We start from the raw sequence: 16,455 nt of genomic DNA, 5'->3' as shown, positions 1-16,455 counted from the left end.
AGTCATCACTGCCTACCCCCACACATCCCGTTTTGAGGGGGCAGGATCAACACTGTTGGTTAGCAGAGATAGCCCCAGCCTCAGAGATTCCGGTGCGAGTCGAAGGACAAGATGTGGTAGCAATTCTCGACTCGGGAAGTATGGTTACGTTAGTAGAGGAGCGGATGGTGACCTCCGCAACACTGCTACCAGACAAAGTAGCCGTATCCTGTATCCATGGAGACACCCACTATTACCCCACTGTGAATCTGCCTATTCTCACTCCAAAAGGAAGGTGTACAGTCAGGGCAGGGAAAGTGCCCCAGCTGAAGGTGCCATTATTGATCGGGAGAGACTGTCCCCTATATAAGGAGCTTCGGCAGATGACGTTATGCACGGGAAGAAGGGGGACAGGAAAGAAGAGAAAATCCAAGCCCGAGATAGTAGTCCTACAAGGAGACGTAGCCGCGTCCTCGTCCTCTGCAGCAGAGGAAGAAATAGCGACCCAACGTTTACCACAGATATTCCAGGAAACCACCGATGAAGACACATGTGAAGGGTTATACACAACGCTGGAAGGAAGGAGCAACCAGGTGCTAAGGGATATATTTGAAGCTCCATCCGAGGAGGGAACCTGGAAGGGATTCTCCTCGGTCACCCCTAATGGGGATGTGGAACAACCTCCACATCCCTTGTCGTGGAAGATTCAGAATTTGTTGGTAACATTTGTCCTATGTTTTATATTCATCAAATGGGTGTAAGTTACTTCTCATCAGAATGGTATTTTTGTATAATGCTGTGGCGAGGTTGCAGGTATCTGTTCTATGTCAAAACTAAGTTGCATGGGCCACAGAGAGGGGAGAGGTCAAAGTGTCATCATGTGTAAACATATCTTTTACTCCCTACCTTTTTCTAGTGGGGAAAGGAGGGTGGCAGTGTCTGGAATCATTCTCATGCTCCCTTTTATCTTAACCTATAGCCTCACTCTCCTCTCCGTGAGCTTGTCCAGGTTTGGTTGTATTTAGAGTTGGTTGTATCTAAATGACAATTTGATATATGCCTGTTGATTTGGAGGATTGGTTTATGGTTCTGGGGTTTGAGTAAGGAGACAAAGCTGAAAGATGAATTATGTCTATGCTGTCTGACTATGTGTGTTCTTTGCTATTAAAGGATCTCAGTTGCATTGTAAGGGGGCTCTCAGAGAATTCATTGAGAGACACTGAATTTATCTGAGAGTCACAGGATTGTGATAGAGCTTATATAATTTTAAGATGGACTTTTATAACTAACTCTGACTTGTGTGTGTGGTTTGCTCCCATGATTTGGTAAATAGAGGAAATTTCCACGACACCCTCTACCGAGGTCGACCTGCCCCAGGAATTAAAGGGATAGTTCGGCACCTCGCAGCATAGAGACCCAGACCTAAGGGAGGCCATACAGGGATACAGTTCTACAGTTAGCCCATTCCCACGTCCTAGGAGGACACCTGGCACGAGACAAGACTATTGACAGAATCATGCAGAGATTCTATTGGCCCCGGGTCACCCGGGATGTGGCCAGGTATTGTAGGACGTGTGATCAATGTCAACGTACAGCCCCACGGCCACACCTACGTAACCCTTTGATTCCTCTCCCCATCATAGAGACTCCCTTTGAACGCATAGCTATGGACCTCGTAGGACCCCTCCCAAAATCCGCCAGAGGACACGAGTACATCCTAGTGGTTATAGATTACGCTACCAAGTTCCCGGAGGCCATACCCCTGCGTAACATGTCGTCAAAGGGAATTGCCAAGGAGTTATTCCTGATGTTCTCTCGTGTGGGCCTCCCCAAGACTATCTTAACCGATCAAGGAACCCCGTTCATGTTCCGGTTGATGAAGGACTTGTGTCGGTTATATCAGGTTCAACAGATACGTACAAGCATATTCCACCCTCAAACAGACGGGTTGTGTGAACGCTTGAACAAAACGATTAAAAGCATGTTGAGAACAGTGGTGTCCCGAGACGGGAAAAACTGGGACATGCTTCTCTCACACTTAATGTTTGCCCTGCGAGAAGTACCCCAGGCATCCACTGGATTCTCTCCGTTTGAATTGCTGTATGGCAGACCCTGTCGAGGAATCCTCGACTTAGCCAAGGAGACCTGGGAGACCCAACCATGCCCCTTTCGATCCACAATAGAACACGTTACCCTGATGAGAGACCGCCTGTCAGCAGTGTGGCCCATAGTCAAGGAGCATATGGAGAAAGCCCAAAGGACCCAAGGCCGGGCCTATGATAAGTCCGCGATGCCCCGTGAGTTCACCGTGGGAGAGAGAGTGATGGTGCTTGTGCCCACGGCCGAACATCGCTTGCTGGCGCAGTGGAGGTAATGAAAAGGGTCTCACCGGTCAATTACCTCATCAAGCAACCTGACAGGAGGAAGAAGGTCCAACTCTATCACATAAACCTGCTGAATACGTACCATGGACGAGAGGAGGAGGTGGCTTTGATGGCCCTGGAGGGCAAAGGAAAAGAGGAGGCTCTACCACAGGTGCACCGTGGCCAAACTCTCCTACCAGAGCAGTCAAGACAGCTAGACAAGCTGATTATGAACTTCGGTCGAATATTCTCTCCATTCCCAGGACAAACAGATGTCTTGTTCCACCATATCCACACTGAACCCGGCAAGAAGGTGCATATCCGCCCTTACAGGATTCCTGAGGCTCGCCGAGTCATCGCTAAGAAAGAGGTGAGGGAGATGTTGAGGACGGGCGTGATCGAGCCCTCGACGAGTGATTGGTCCAGTCCCATAGTCCTGGTCCCCAAATCCGATGGTAGTATGAGACTCTGCAACGACTTTAGAGGCGTGAATGCCATCTCTACATTCGATGCTTATCCCATGCCCCGCGTGGATGAACTCTTGGAGCGCTTAGGAAAGGCCAAGTTCATCACTACCCTGGATTTGACGAAGGGATATTGGCAAGTGCCGGTGGCTCCGGAGGATCGCCCAAAGACTGCCTTCGCCACCCCAGAGGGGCTTTTCCAGTATGTGAGGATGCCCTTCGGACTGCACGGTGCCGCTGCAACCTTCCAACGCCTCATGGATGCCATTCTACGGCCCCATCAAGAGTATGCAGCGGCGTACATAGACGGTGTGGTCATCCACAGCGAGGACTGGGATAGTCACCTCCTGCGATTACGAGCGGTGCTCTTGAGTTTGGAAGCCACAGGGTTGACAGCCAATCCAAATAAATGCTGCCTGGGCCTGTCCGAAGCAGAATACCTGGGGTACACCGTGGGGAATGGGAAAATACGCCCACAGGCAGAGAAGACCAGGGCAATTCGTGACTGGCCTCGACCCCGGACCAAGCGAGACGTTCGGGCCTTCTTAGGGATAACAGGATATTATCGCCGTTTTATCCCGGGATATGCAACCATTGCCAACCCCCTCACAAACCTCATCAGGAAAAACCTGCCAAACCAGGTAGAGTGGAAAGACGAGACGGAAGAGGCCTTTCAATTGCTAAAAGATGGCCTGTGTTCTGATCCCGTTCTACAGGCTCCGGACTTCTCACAAGAGTTCATTGTGCAGGTCGACGCCTCGGATACAGGGCTCGGGGCCATACTAGCTCAGGGTAAAGGTGAAGAAGAGAAGCCGATTCTCTTCATTAGTAGGAAGCTCAGCGATCGGGAACAGAGGTATGCGACCGTAGAGAAAGAGGCCTTAGCCATCAAGTGGGCCCTCGATTATCTCCGGTACTACCTACTGGGTCGGAGGTTTGCATTAGTTACTGACCATGCACCCCTCACGTGGATGGCTGGTAAGAGAAACAATAACAACAGAATAGCCAGATGGTTTTTGTCTTTACAACCGTTCTCTTTCCAGACGCGCTGTCCCGACGTGACCAAGACGGTGCATCTGGCGCCCGACCCTCCGGTTCGGTCCTGGGGGGGAAGGTATGTGGAAGGACCACCAGAGGGCAGGCTGGGCTCATGGATAGTAGCCCAACCAGGCATGGTAGACAAGGCAACCAGAGGCAATTAAGCACAGCTGACGGTACTAATGACATACTCTCCTTCCCCTATAAGAGAGAGAATGGAACCAGCAGAGAGGGGGGGAAACTATCTCTGGAAGATGGCCACCGAGAGAGAGGAGCTATCCAGGAAGAACCACTAAGACGGTGACAATCCCGTGACTTTTTGTTGTAGTTTAAAGATAATCCTATTATGTTCCTGTTTCATCTGGAGAAGAAGATGTATGTTTTTCCTTGGAAGATTTTCATTGATTATGTTGGAATGCTTGTGTTGACCAAATTCCCTCAATAGAGAACTGTGTTCAATCAAGAAAACCTACTCCTGACTCGTTTATTCTACCTTCCCGCTTTAGAGTGACGCCCAATTACTTGGTCCGCTCACAGCCAATAACCAAAAGGTTGATGAATCGAATCCCCAAGCTGACAAGGTAAAAATCTGTCATTCTGTCCCTGAACAAGGCAGGTAGGCTGTCATTGAAAATAAGAATTTGTTCTTATCAAATAAGAATTTGTTGACTTGCCAAGTTAAATAAATGTTAAATAAAAACAATTCTGGGAAAATTGGAAAAAACTAAACAAGCAACAAAACAAATAAATATCTATCAAAAATGGAGATGTATGTAAACCACTTCTCCAATCTTTCTGGTAAAGAACAAACAGCAAAAATATATACATGATGAAATATAAATCTTAGAATCAACTTTTACAGACCAGAAAGATCCGTTAAATTCTACAACCACCTAAAAGGAAGCGGTTCCCAAACCTTCCATAACAAATCCATCACCTACAGAGAGATGAACCTGGAGAAGAGTCCCCTAAGCAAGCTGGTCCTGGTTTCTCATGATTTGGTTGGGTCTAATTGTGTTGCTGTCCTGGGGCTCTGTTCACAAACACAAACAGACTCCACAGAGCCCCAAGACAGCAACACAATTAGACCCAACCAAATCATGAGAAATCAAAAAGATAATTAATAAAAAATGTATAAAATGGAGCTTTTTGGCCCTAAACAGAGAGTACACAGTGGCAGAATACCTGACCACTGTGACTGACCCAAACGTAAGGAAAGCTTTGACTATGTACAGACTCAGTGAGCATAGCCTTGCTATTGAGAAAGGCCGCTGTAGGCAGACCTGGCTCTCAAGAGAAGACAGGCTATGTGCTCACTGCCCACAAAATGAGGTGGAAACTGAGCTGCGCTTTCTAACCACCTGCCAAATGTATGACCATATTAGAGACACATACTTCCCTCAGATTATACAGATCCACAAAGAATTTGAAAACAAACCCGATTTTGATAAACTCCCATATCTACTGGGCGATAGACCACAGTGTGCCATCGCAGAAGCAATATTTGTGATCTGTTGCCACAAGAAAAGGGCAACCAGTGAAGAACAAACACCATTGTAAATACAACCCATATATCCAGGTCTGTGCCCAAACAGTTCGAGCTTCTACTTTTTTAAAATCAACCTTTCAAGAAATAAGTCTCTCAATGTTGCCACTTGTTATAGACCCCCCTCAGCCCCCAGCTGTGCCCTGGAGGCCATATGTAATTGCCCCCCATTTATCTTCAGAGTTCGTACTGTTACGTGACCTAAACTGGGATCCACTTAACAGTCCGGCGATACTACAATCTAAGCTAGAGGTCCTCAGTCTCAAACAAATTATCAAGGAACCTACCAGGTACAACCCTAAATCCATAAACATAGGCACCCTCATAGATATAATCCTGACCAACCTGCCCTCCAAATACACCTCTGCTGTCTTCAACCAGGATCTCAGCGATCAGGATCTCAGATAAAACACTTCTGCGAGCAGACTTTTCTAATCAACCTGGCCCGGGTATCCCTGAAGGATATTGACCTCATCCCGTCAGTAGAGGATGCCTGGTTGTTCTTTAAAAGTGCTTTCCTAACCATCTTAAATAAGCATTCCCCTTTCAAAAAATGTTGAACTAAGAACACTCCACTCCAGACTTGAATGCACTTGACCAGCACAAAAAATATTCTGTGGTGTACAGCACTAGCATCGAATAGTCCCCGTGGCTATGGCTGGCCATGCTTTCCACCTGGCTACCCCAACCCCAGCCAACAACTCTGCACCCCCCCGCAGCAACTGGCCCAAGCCCCCTCCCCCCCACTTCTCCTTCACCCAAATCCAGACTGCTGATGTTCTGAAAGAGCTGCAAAATCTGGATCCCTACAAATTAGCTGGGCTAGACAATCTAGCCGCCATTGTTGCAATCCCTATTACTAGTCTGTTCAACCTCTCTTTCGTACCCCTCTTCATAGGGGGAGACACTCTAGACCCAAACTGTTACAGACCTGTATCCATCCTGCCCTGCCTTTCTAAAGTCCAGGAAAGACAATGACAACCGCCGCCCTCGAAGCAGCGTTACCCATGCAGAGCAAGGGGAACAACTACTCCAAGTCTCAGAGCGAGTGACGTTTGAAACGCTATTAGCGCGCACCCCGCTAACTTGCTAGCCATTTCACATCACATCGTTACACCAGCCTAATCTCGGGAGTTGAAAGGCTTGAAGTCATAAACAGCAGAGCTGCTGGCAAAACGCACAAAAGTGCTGTTTGAATGAATGCTTCAGAGCCTGCTGGTGCCTACCATCGCTCAGTCAGACTGCTCTATCAAATCATAGACTTACGATCCTTAGGTCATTAATATGGTTGAATCCAGAAACTATCATCTCGAAAACAAAACGTTTGTTCTTTCAGTGAAATACGGAACTGTTCCATATTTTGGCATCCATCAGTCTAAATATTCCTGTTACATTGCACATCCTTCAATGTTATGTCATAATTACGTAAAATTCTGTCAAATTAGTTCGCAATGAGCCAGGCAGCCCAAACTGTTGCATATACCCTGACTCTGCATGCAATGAACGCAAGAGAAGGGACACAATTTCACCTGGTTAATATTGCCTGCTAACCTGGATTTATTTTAGCTAAATATGCAGGTTTAAAAATATATACTTCTGTGTATGGATTTTAAGAAAGGCATTGGTGTTTACGGTTAGGTACACGTTGGAGCAACGACAGTCCTTTTTCCCGAATGCACACTGCATCGATTATGTGCAACGCAGGACATGCTAGATAAACTAGTAATATCATCAACCATGTGTTGTTATATCTAGTGAATATGATTCATTAAGTTTAATGCTAGCTAGCAACTTACCTTGGCTTCTTACTGCATTCGTGTAACAGGCGGGCCCCTCGTGAGGCAGGTGGTTAGAGCGTTGGACCAGTTAACTGTAAGGTTGCAAGATTGGATCCCTTGAGCTGACAAGGTGAGAATCTGTCGTTCTGCCCCTGACCTGACTTGCCTAGTTAAATAAAGATTAAATAAAGGTGTAAACATTTTTTTTTATTTTTATGGCATAATCGGCATAATTAATCTGCCATTCCAATTAATCGGTCGACCTCTGACTTAGAATATGTGGACAACTACAAATACAACTACAAATACCTAAGTGTCTGGCTAGACTGTAAACTCTCCTTTCAGACTCATATTAAGCATCTCCAATCCAAAATTAAATCTAGAATCGACTTCCTATTTCGCAACAAAGCCTCCTTCACTCATGCTGCCAAACGTACCCTCGTAAAACTGACTATCCTACCGATCCTTGACTTCGGCGATCTCATTTACAAAATGGCCTCCAACACTCTACTCAGCAAACTGGATGCAGTCTATGACAGTGCCGTCCGTTTAGTCACCAAAGCCCCATATACTACCCACTTTTTTATTTTACTCACCAGTATCTCTACTTGCACATCCTCATCTGCACATTTATATCACTCCAGTGTTATTTACTAAATTGTAATTACTTCACTACCATGGCCTGTTTATTGCCTTACCTCCTTACTTCATTTTCCCACACTGTATATAGATTTTTCTATTGTGTTATTGACTGTACGTTTGTTTATCCCATGTTTCGTCGAACTGCTTTGCTTTATCTTGGCCAGGTCGCAGTTGTAAATGAGAACTTGTTCTCAACTGGCCTACCTGGTTAAATAAAGGTGTTCTCAACTGGCCTACCTGGTTAAATAAAGGTGTTCTCAACTAGCCTACCTGGTTAAATAAAGGTGTTCTCAACTGGCCTACCTGGTTAAATAAAGGTGTATAAAATAAAATAAAAAAAATATATTTTCCATTTTGTACTTTAACCATTTGCACATCGTTACAACACTGTATATATACATAATATGACATTTGTAATATCTGTATTCTTTTGAAACTTCTGTGAATGTAATGTTTACTGTTCATTTTTATTGTTTATTTCACTTTAGTTATTATCTACTTCACTTGCTTTGGCAATGTTAACATAAGTTTCCCATGCCAATAGTCTCTTGAACAGACAGACAGACAGACAGACAGACAGACAGACAGACAGACAGACAGACAGACAGGCATGCATGCATGCATGCATTCATTCATTCATTCATTCATTGAGGGACTCACCATAGCTGTGAGGGCTGGTTTAGACATGATTCCGTTTCCTGTAGCCATGGGGACTTGTGGAGTCCGCCCTTTAACTAGAGAAAGAACACCATAACACTGATGAGATCACCATCAGCATCACCATCATCACTATCATCATCACCATCATCATCACCATCATCAATTCAATCACCATTACCTTCATCATCATCATCATCATTACCATCATCCTCCTCCTCATCATCATCATCATCCCCATCATCATCATTACCATCATCATCATCATTACCACCATCACCACTACATTATTTACCATCATCATTCATTACCACCACCACCACTACATCATTACCACCACCACCACTACATTATTCACCATCATCATCATCATTATCATCATCATCATCATCACCACCACCACTACATTATTCACCATCATCATCATCATCACCATCATTACCTTCCTCATTACCACCATCACCACTGTACCTCCCTGCTGCTAAGACATCATATATACCACTGTACCTCCCTGCTGCTAAGACATCATATATACCACTGTACCTCCCTGCTGCTAAGACATCATATATAGTACTGTACCTCCCTGCTGCTAAGACATCATATATACCACTGTACCTCCCTGCTGCTAAGACATCATGTATAGTACTGTACCTCCCTGCTGCTAAGACATCATATATATAGTACTGTATCTCCCTGCTGCTAAGACATCATATATAGTACTGTACCTCCATGCTGCTAAGACATCATATATAGTACTGTATCTCCCTGCTGCTAAGACATCATATATAGTACTGTACCTCCCTGCTGCTAAGACATCATATATAGTACTGTATCTCCCTGCTGCTAAGACATCATATATAGTACTGTACCTCCCTGCTGCTAAGACATCATATATAGTAATGTATCTCCCTGCTGCTAAGACATCATATATAGCACTGTGTGTACTGTAGCTACCCATTTTGTACTGGCTATGCTTACTGAAGCCCCACAGGGATTCTCCCAGCTGAGGTTCGCATGGAAGATGCCATTCATCAAAATGTATTATTTAATGAATATTCATCAAAATTGATGACCACGAACAGGAGGCACTGCTGTAGTAGAGTATGTTTAATCTAATCTGTCCCTCCAGGGTTCTACCAGTGATTATCTCTGGCTTTATCTCAATAGGGTTGCGTGTGTTTGACTCTTCTTTGTTCATGCTACATGAGCCACCTAATTGAATTGGCCAGCCGTCACCTCTTGTTGCAGGGGCAGACCGGGACCAGAAATCGGCCCTGGTATTTCAAACACAACAGACAATTTTCTCCTTTCAGGCCCCAACATCGGCCTATTGTTTTCCTTGAGGTCCCCATTAACAGCCAGATTAAAAAGTTAGACATGTCCACTGGGCTAAAAATGGACCAGCCCATCTGGCATTCGCTCGGATGGCCAGTCCACCCTGCCGTGTTGTCTTCAGATAAATTAATTCTATGCTTTTCTCCCACAGAGGGCAGTAGCCTGACTGTATATCAAGGAGGGAGCTGTGAGGTGGAGGTGGTTAGGTGGGAGGCAGAGAGAGAGAGAGCGCCCAGGCTGCTTCTCAGCCCTATCTGCCCTGGTCAAAAGTAGTGCACTATATAGGAAATTCTACTTGGGATGCAGCCGTAGCGTCTTCCAGGAACAGCTTGATCTGTTACCATGACTCCTCCTGTCCTCCCCATGCTCCATATTGTCAGCATATTACTGTTCTCTCCAGCATGTCCTATGTGGTGTTTGTCATCAGAGAAACATTAATTATGGGGGTTGTCATCCCATCAGAGAAACATCAATTATGGGGTTTGTCATCCCATCAGAGAAACATTATTTATGGGGTTTGTCATCAGAGAAACATTATTTATGGGGTTTGTCATCAGAGAAACATTAATTATGGGGTTTGTCATCCCATCAGAGAAACGTTATTTATGGGGTTTGTCATCAGAGAAACATTAATTATGGGGTTTGTCATCCCATCAGAGAAACATTAATTATGGGGTTTGTCATCCCATCAGAGAAACATTATTTATGGGGTTTGTCATCCCATCAGAGAAACATTATTTATGGGGTTTGTCATCCCATCAGAGAAACATTATTTATGGGGTTTGTCATCAGAGAAACATTATTTATGGGGTTTGTCATCAGAGAAACATTAATTATGGGGTTTGTCATCAGAGAAACATTATTTATGGGGTTTGTCATCCCATCAGATAAACATTATTTATGGGGTTTGTCATCCCATCAGAGAAACATTATTTATGGGGTTTGTCATCAGAGAAACATTATTTATGGGGTTTGTCATCAGAGAAACATTATTTATGGGGTTTGTCATCCCATCAGAGAAACATTATTTATGGGGTTTGTCATCCCATCAGAGAAACATTATTTATGGGGTTTGTCATCCCATCAGAGAAACATTATTTATGGGGTTTGTCATCAGAGAAACATTATTTATGGGGCTTGTCATCCCATCAGAGAAACATTATTTATGGGGTTTGTTATCCCATCAGAGAAACATTATTTATGGGGTTTGTCATCAGAGAAACATTATTTATGGGGTTTATCATCAGAGGAACATTATTTATGGGGTTTGTCATCCCATCAGAGAAACATTATTTATGGGGTTTGTCATCAGAGAAACATTATTTATGGGGTTTGTTATCCCATCAGAGAAACATTATTTATGGGGTTTGTCATCAGAGAAACATTATTTATGGGGTTTGTCATCAGAGAAACATTATGTATGTGGTTTGTCATCCCATCAGAGAAACATTATTTATGGGGTTTGTCATCCCATCAGAGAAACATTATTTATGGGGTTTGTCATCCCATCAGAGAAACATTATTTATGGGGTTTGTGGGAAAATCTGCCTGTCCCCCGTTAGCTGATCACACTACATTGTGTGTTTTTTTTTAGTGGGAAAATCTGCCTGTCCCCAGTTAGCTGATCACACACACTACATTGTGTGTTTTTGTATGGTGCCGAAACACTGGTACTTTGCAGCGTGGGTTTGATTGAATATATTTTCAGTGACCTCCTTGCTCTTCCACCAACCTTGGGATTTTGGGGTCTAGAGACACATCTGGAGGGTGCAGTACGTCACATCACAGCACAGCGCTTACCCTAATCTGACCTGGGTGGGTCTAACTAACATTGTCAGTTACATTGGTTAGGATATCCTCTTCACGTAGAATATATGTAGGGGGTTAAAGGACCCGCCCCTTTTTTAAAAATGTTCACCTAAAATGACATTCCCAAATCTAACTGCCTGTAGCTCAGGCCCTGAATCAAGGAGATGCATATTCTTGGTACATTTTGAAAGGAAAACACTTTGAGGATTGTGGAAATGTGAAAGGAATGTAGGAGAAAATAACACATTAGATCTGGTAAAAGAAAATACAAAGAAAAAACAACCGTTAGTTTGTACCATCTTTGAAATGCAAGAGAAAGGCCGTAATGTATTATTCTAGCCCAGGCGCAATTTAGACTTTGGCCACTAGATGGGATCAGTGTATGGGCAAAGTGACTGATCCAATGAACTCTTACATATCTATTAAAAATGTTGTATCAACACTGCCCAAATGTGCCTAATTGGTTAATTCATACATTTTCAAGTTGAAAGTTGTGCACTCTACTCAAACAATAGCATGGTATTCTTTCACTGTAATAGCTACTCTAAATTGGACAGTGCAGTTAGACTAATAAGAATTTAAGCTTTCTGCCAATATCAGATATGTCTATGGCCTGGGAAATGTTCTTGTTACTTATAACCTCATGCTAATCGCATTAGCCTACGTTAACTCAACCGAGGGGGACACTGATCCTGGAGAAGTTTTCAAGTGAGCTGTTTTCATTATGTTGTGAATTGATTTAAAAACAAGATGGGTTTACCTTTCTCTGTGTGTATTGAGCTGGGTTTAGCTCTCTGTGTATTAAGCTGGGTTTAGCTCTCTGTGTATTGAGCTGGGTTTAGCTCTCTGTGTATTGAGCTGGGTTGACCTTTCTTAGAGTAAGCACAGCTCAACACAATGTGTATTGAGCTGTGTTGACCTCTGTGTGTATTGAGCTGTGTTGACCTCTGTGTGTACTGAGCTGTGTTGACCTCTGTGTGTACTGATCTGTGTTGACCTCTCTCTGTGTTGACCTCTGTGTGTACTGAGCTGTGTTGACCTCTCTTTGTGTTGAACTGTGTTGACCTCTGTGTGTACTGAGCTGTGTTGACCTCTCTGTGTACTGATCTGTGTTGACCTCTCTCTGTGTTGACCTCTATGTGTACTGAGCTGTGTTGATCTCTCTGTGTACTGAGCTGTGTTGACCTCTCTGTGTACTGAGCTGTGTTGACCTCTCTCTGTGTTGTCCTCTCTCTGTATTGACCTCTCTTTGTGTTGAGCTGTGCTGACCTCTCTCTGTGTTGTCCTCTCTCTGTATTGACCTCTCTTTGTGTTGATCTGTATTGACCTCTCTTTGTGTTGAGCTGTGCTGACCTCTCTCTGTGTTGTCCTCTCTCTGTATTGACCTCTCTTTGTGTTGAGCTGTGCTGACCTCTCTCTGTGTTGTCCTCTCTCTGTATTGACCTCTCTTTGTGTTGAGCTGTGTTGACCTCTCACTGTGTTGACCTCTCTTTGTGTTGAGCTGTGTTGAACTCTCTCTGTGTTGCCCTCTCTTTGTGTTGACCTCTCTTTGTGTTGAGCTGTGTTGCCCTCTCTTTGTGTTGACCTCTCTTTGTGTTGACCTCTCTCTGTATTGACCTCTCTCTGTATTGACCTCTCTCTGTGTTGACCTCTCTCTGTGTTGACCTCTCTTTGTGTTGAGCTGTGTTGAACTCTCTCTGTGTGGACCTCTCTCTGTGTTGACCTCTCTCTGTGTTGACCTCTCTCTGTGTGGACCTCTCTTTGTGTTGAGCTGTGTTGATCTCTCTTTTTGTTGAGCTGTGTTGACCTCTCTCTGTGTTGACCTCTCTCTGTGTTGACCTCTCTCTGTGTTGAGCTTGGTCATGAATGTCCGCTAAAACAGCCTTGGTAGTTGCATCAGTAGATGAAACAGGAAGTATATGAAACAGGAAGTGGTTGGGATGTTAGTTACAATAGTTGTGGTACTGGAAGGTTTCAGACTGTTGCTGCTTTCCAAATGGCACCCTATTAGAGCAGTGAAACTACTGACCTGGTCACTACATAGGGATTAAGATGCCATTTTGGATTTACACTGTTTATGGAGTTAGTTGTTATGGCTTGGTGATATAGTAGGGATGCATTGGACCCAGAAGGCAGAGAGTAGAGTAGTGGTAGAGTAGTGTAGTGGTAGAGTAGTGTGGTAGTAGTGTAGTGTAGTGGTACAGTAGTGTAGTGGTAAAGTAGTGTAGTGGTACAGTAGTGTAGTGGTTGAGTAGTGTAGTGGTAGAGTAGTGGTAGTGTAGTGGTAGAGTAGTGGTAGTGTAGTGGTAGAGTAGTGTAGTGGTATAGTAGTGTAGTGGTAGAGTAGCGTAGTGGTAGAGTAGCGTAGTGGTAGTGCAGTGGTAGAGTAGTGTAGTGGTAGAGTAGCGTAGTGGTAGTGCAGTGGTAGAGTAGTGTAGTGGTAGAGTAGCGTAGTGGTAGTGTAGTGGTATAGTAGTGTAGTGGTAGAGTAGCGTAGTGGTAGAGTAGCGTAGTGGTAGTGCAGTGGTAGAGTAGTGTAGTAGTAGAACAGTGTAGTGGTAGTGTAGTGGTAGAGTAGTGTGGTAGTAGTGTAGTGTAGTGGTACAGTAGTGTAGTAGTAGAGTAGTGTAGTGGTAGAGTAGCGTAGTGGTAGAGTAGTGGTACAGTAGTGTAGTAGTAGAGTAGTGTAGTGGTAGAGTAGTGTAGTGGTAGAGTAGTGTAGTAGTAGAACAGTGTAGTGTAGTAGTAGAGTAGTGTAGAGTAGTGGTAGAGCAGAGTAGTGGTAGAGTAGTTGTAGTGGTAGAGTAACGTAGTGGTAGAGTAGTGTAGTGGTAGTCTAGTGGTAGAGTAGCGTAGTGGTAGAGTAGCGTAGTGGTAGTGTAGTGGTAGAGTAGTGTAGTAGTAGAACAGTGTAGTGGTAGTCTAGTGGTAGAGTAGTGTAGTAGTAGAGTAGTGTAGTAGTTGAGTAGTGTAGTTGTAGCGTAGAGTAGTGTAGTGGGAGAGTATTGTGGTAGTAGTGTAGTGTAGTGGTAGAGTAGTGTAGTGGTTGAGTAGTGTAGTGCTAGAGTAGTGGTAGTGTAGTGGTTGACTAGTGGTAGTGTAGTGGTATAGTAGTGTAATCGTAGAGTAGTGTACTGGTAGAGTGGTCGTAGAGTGGTGTGTTAGTAGTGTAGTAGTAGAGTAGTGTAGTGGTAGAGTAATGTAGTGGGAGAGTAGTGTGATATTAGAGTAGTGTAGTAGTAGTGTAGTGTAGTAGTAGAGAAGTGTAGTGGTAGAGTAGTGTAGTGGTAGAGTAGTAGTAGAGTAGTGTAGTATTAGAGTAGTGGTGGAGTAGTGTAGTGGTAGAGTAGTGTAGTGTAGTGGTAGTGTAGTGTAGTGTTAGAGTAGTGGTAGAGTAGTTTAGTAGTAGTGTAGTAGTAGAGTAGTGTAGTGGTAGAGTAGATTAGTGCTAGAATAGTTTAGTGTTGTGGTAGAGTAGTGTAGTGGTAGAGTAGAGTAGTAGTAGAATAGTGTAGTGGTAAGGTGGTGTAGTAGTAGAGTAGTGTAGTGTAGTAGTAGAGTAGTGTAGTAGTAGAGTAGTGTAGTGGTAGAGTAGTGTAGTGGTCGAGTAGTGTAGTGGTAGAGTAGAGTAGTAGTAGAATAGTGTAATGGTAGAATAGTGTAGTGGTAGAGTAGTGTAGTAGTAGAGTAGTGTAGTAATAGATTATTGTAGTGTAGTAGTAGAGTAGTGTAGTGTAGTTGTAGAGTAGTGTACTGGTAGAGTAGTGTAGTAGTAGAGTAGTGTAGTCGTAGATTATTGTAGTGTAGTAGTAGAGTAGTGTAGTGTAGTTGTAGAGTAGTGTAGTGGTAGAGTATTGTAGTAGTAGAGTAGTGTAGTAGTAGAGTAGTGTAGTGTAGTGGTAGAGTAGTGTAGTGGTAGAGTAGATTAGTGCTAGAATAGTTTAGTGTTGTGGTAGAGTAGTGTAGTGGTAGAGTAGAGTAGTAGTAGAATAGTGTAGTGGTAAGGTGGTGTAGTAGTAGAGTAGTCTAGTGTAGTAGTAGAGTAGTGTAGTGGTAGAGTAGTGTAGTGGTAGAGTAGTGTAGTGGTAGAGTAGTGTAGTGGTAGAGTAGCGTAGTGGTAGAGTAGCGTAGTGGTAGTGTAGAGGTAGAGTAGTGTAGTAGTAGAACAGTGTAGTGGTAGTCTAGTGGTAGAGTAGTGTAGTAGTAGAGTAGTGTAGTAGTTGAGTAGTGTAGTTGTAGCGTAGAGTAGTGTAGTGGGAGAGTATTGTGGTAGTAGTGTAGTGTAGTGGTAGAGTAGTGTAGTGGTTGAGTAGTGTAGTGCTAGAGTAGTGGTAGTGTAGTGGTTGACTAGTGGTAGTGTAGTGGTATAGTAGTGTAATCGTAGAGTAGTGTACTGGTAGAGTGGTGTAGTCGTAGAGTGGTGTGTTAGTAGTGTAGTAGTAGAGTAGTGTAGTGGTAGAGTAATGTAGTGGGAGAGTAGTGTGATATTAGAGTAGTGTAGTAGTAGTGTAGTGTAGTAGTAGAGAAGTGTAGTGGTAGAGTAGTGTAGTATTAGAGTAGTGGTGGAGTAGTGTAGTGGTAGAGTAGTGTAGTGTAGTGGTAGTGTATTGTAGTGTTAGAGTAGTGGTAGAGTAGTTTAGTAGTAGTGTAGTAGTCGAGTAGTGTAGTGGTTTAGTAGAGTAGTGTAGTAGTAGAGTGGTGTAGTGGTAGAGTATTGTAGTAGTAGAGTAGTGTAGTGGTAGAGTAGATTAGTGCTAGAATAGTTTAGTGTTGTGGTAGAGTAGTGTAGTGGTAGAGTAGAGTAGTAGTAGAATAGTGTAGTGGTAGAGTAGTGTAATGGTAGA

General features: G+C 43.9%; 1 protein-coding gene across 1 annotated transcript in view; it reads right to left on the bottom strand.

Moving 5' to 3' along the window:
- Positions 1-16,455, bottom strand: part of LOC139408252 (A-kinase anchor protein 2-like) — a 109,274-nt gene that overhangs the window by 58,340 nt on the left and 34,479 nt on the right. The window contains exon 3 of the mRNA XM_071151929.1: positions 8,471-8,544. Coding sequence (XP_071008030.1) covers positions 8,471-8,544 — 74 coding nt within the window. The remainder of the gene's footprint in view (positions 1-8,470; positions 8,545-16,455) is intronic.

Source organism: Oncorhynchus clarkii, chromosome 5, assembly GCF_045791955.1.
Source record: "Oncorhynchus clarkii lewisi isolate Uvic-CL-2024 chromosome 5, UVic_Ocla_1.0, whole genome shotgun sequence".
NCBI lineage: Eukaryota > Metazoa > Chordata > Actinopteri > Salmoniformes > Salmonidae > Oncorhynchus > Oncorhynchus clarkii.
This window is presented reverse-complemented; position numbering and strand designations above follow the sequence as displayed.